At 36.1% G+C, this 2,682-nt stretch overlaps 1 protein-coding gene across 1 annotated transcript in view; it reads left to right on the forward strand.

The window, feature by feature from the left end:
- Positions 1–2,118: 2,118 nt before the first annotated feature.
- LOC109859951 (two pore calcium channel protein 1-like) overlaps positions 2,119–2,682 on the forward strand; it is a 134,206-nt gene continuing 133,642 nt past the window's right edge. The window contains exon 1 of the mRNA XM_020438709.1: positions 2,119–2,327. Coding sequence (XP_020294298.1) covers positions 2,235–2,327 — 93 coding nt within the window. The 5' untranslated portion in view covers positions 2,119–2,234. The remainder of the gene's footprint in view (positions 2,328–2,682) is intronic.

The raw sequence follows: 2,682 nt of genomic DNA on the forward strand, positions 1-2,682 counted from the left end.
ATCCTTATTGGTTTTGTTCAACTAATTTCCAAAATCGTTAGTCTTTAATGGTCTGGTGTGGCATCGTAAATGGCTATTTAATAGGTCCTTATTTTTTTGAAGAAAACGTTAACGGACAAAACTTTTTCAGTTTTTTCGAAACGATTTACCGCAACTATTGGAAGACGTTGATTTATTCACCAGAGAACGGATGTGGCTTCAATTGGATGGTGCGCCAGCACATTATTCAAATATTGTAAGAAATTATTTGAATAACCGATACAATGGTAGGTGGATTGGGAGATTGGGCGCAGTCGCGTGGCTTCCTCGTTCGCCAGATTTAACTTCTCCCGATTTTTTCCTGTGGGGAATGCTGAAAAATATTGTCTATAGCGAAAAACCAACAACCAAGGAGAATGTGAAGGAACGTATTCGGACTGCTTGTGCCGCAATATCTCAAGAAATTCTTTTGAGAACAGTCACATCATTCAGAAGGCGTATCGACCTATGGATTCAAGAAAATGGACGGAATTTCGAACAGTTAATTTGCTAAGTGTACTATTTAGCGAATTAACTGTTTGAAGTTACAAATTAACTAAATAAAGCACCCCGATAGTGAGAGGCAAGGGGACTCACGTAAATAAAGCACCCCGATAGTGAGAGGCAAGGGAACTCACGTAAATAAAGCACCCCGATAGTGAGAGGCAAGGGGACTTACGTAAATAAAGCACCCCGATAGTGAGAGGCAAGGGGACTCACGTAAATAAAGCACCCCGATAGTGAGAAGCAAGGGGACTCACGTAAATAAAGCACCTTAAAGGGAACAAAAAACTACCACGTCCACGCCGTTGTTCCTGGGTAGTGCTAAGAGTAGTAATTTCTATTAATTTTGGCTAAAAATTTCGTCCGCCATCTTGGTCCGCCGTTTTGGATCTGTCATTTTAAAGTTTGCAAATCTGACTTCAGATTCGTGATCAGCAACCCCAAAAACCCTCGTAAACTTAATTTGGTGCAAATCGGTTGACTAAACTTTTTGTCCGCAATCTTCGTTCGCCATCTTGAAAATTTTAAAACAGTCAAGGTTATGTCTGAACGTACAATTTTCCGCTTTTTCATTTTCCGGTGTCAAAAAGGGAGGTTTCCATTTTAAATAAACCACTTCCGGTTGAAGTAACCTACTTTTGGTCAAAATCAAAAGTTGAAAGGTACGCCATTTTGGTTCCCCCTCGGAACGCTACAACTTTTATATGAAACTTTTTTCGATTCCTGGCCACACAAACGAGTTATTGGAGGTGATATATTCAGATGACTCACCCTGTATATATATATATATACTATAATAAACTGTACTATAATAGTACAGTTTTACATAAGTTTTACATAATATTTGTTATGCAAATCGAAGTTCATCTTACACGATAAGTACTTTATTATTTAAATAAAAGAAATAAAGAAATAGCAATAACAAGTTAACACCTGATGTTCGGGTACAGTTCTTTTATAATTAGAAGATGTAAAAAAAGTTTTAACAAACGTTTCGATTCCCTATGGAATCTTCTTCAGGGTTTTAATAAAAACTTACACAAAATAATGATCTATTCAAGATCATGAAGAATATGGATAAGAAAAAATACGCTACATAGATATTTGGTATGAAAAAAAGAGAGGCGGAAAAGGCAGTAACGTAACCGTCAGTATTACGCAACAGGACGCAAAACGTCCTCCCGCCAGAGATGCAAGATCGAGTAGAGAGCAACGAGAGATGGAAGCGGTGGGGACACGCACACAAGCGTGAACCACCGTTCGTGTGTGCGCACACCTTTTTTCTCTTCTTTTTGAATCTCCAACTTTCCAAAGTATTGCAGGCGAGTTTCTGGACATTCTGACACACACACACGCGCGCCCGTATAAATCTGCTTTAATCTTTTTAAAAATTTTAATCTCAATTAGCAATATATCAAAATATATATTTTGTATGAAAAAAGGTACTTTTTTAATAAATGTTATACATTAGGTTTTTACTTGTGCAAATATATTTATTAGGAAATTTAATTTTCTAAAAAAAGTATGTTTCTTGTGAGTTTTGGAGTTTATAGCAGTGTGACAAAGTGTAAAGTTTCATATTTTTTTTAGAATATGGCTCAACGTTGAATTCATCTTCTTCAAACATATATGTCAAGTCTTCGTGTAATGATGCTAATAATAGTAATCAATTGAATTGTAAGTACGAAGACGGTGAAACAGAAAGTAGAAACATGGCTGAGAACATATTTGCTTCCCACAATGCAATTCTTGATGTAGACATGCATTGGGAAATGAATTATCACGAAGCTGCAATATATTTACAGGTATACTCGCATAGTACAATAATTATAGATAGGTAACTCTTATATAACGCGGTACTAGAACAACGTGGTTTTGATATAACGCAGTTTATAAATTATAGTAGAATAGAAACTAACTCTAAGTTTTTAATATGCGCGCTTATGCGAGCCTCGTATAATCGCGATTTATATAACGCAGCATTTCTGTGTCAACGGAATATTCGCATTGCGAGGATTACTTATGTACATAAGAAACTTTGGTAATTATGCAGTTATACGGACTATTTTCCGATCTCAACAATTTTGACATATGTTATCAAGGTCACCTCCCTGAATAATAATATGAAGGTTTTATCCGTCGCTCATTGTTTATAAAAAA

This window comes from Pseudomyrmex gracilis, unplaced genomic scaffold, assembly GCF_002006095.1.
Source record: "Pseudomyrmex gracilis isolate BER0280 unplaced genomic scaffold, ASM200609v1 scaffold_307, whole genome shotgun sequence".
Classification (NCBI taxonomy): Eukaryota; Metazoa; Arthropoda; class Insecta; order Hymenoptera; family Formicidae; genus Pseudomyrmex; species Pseudomyrmex gracilis.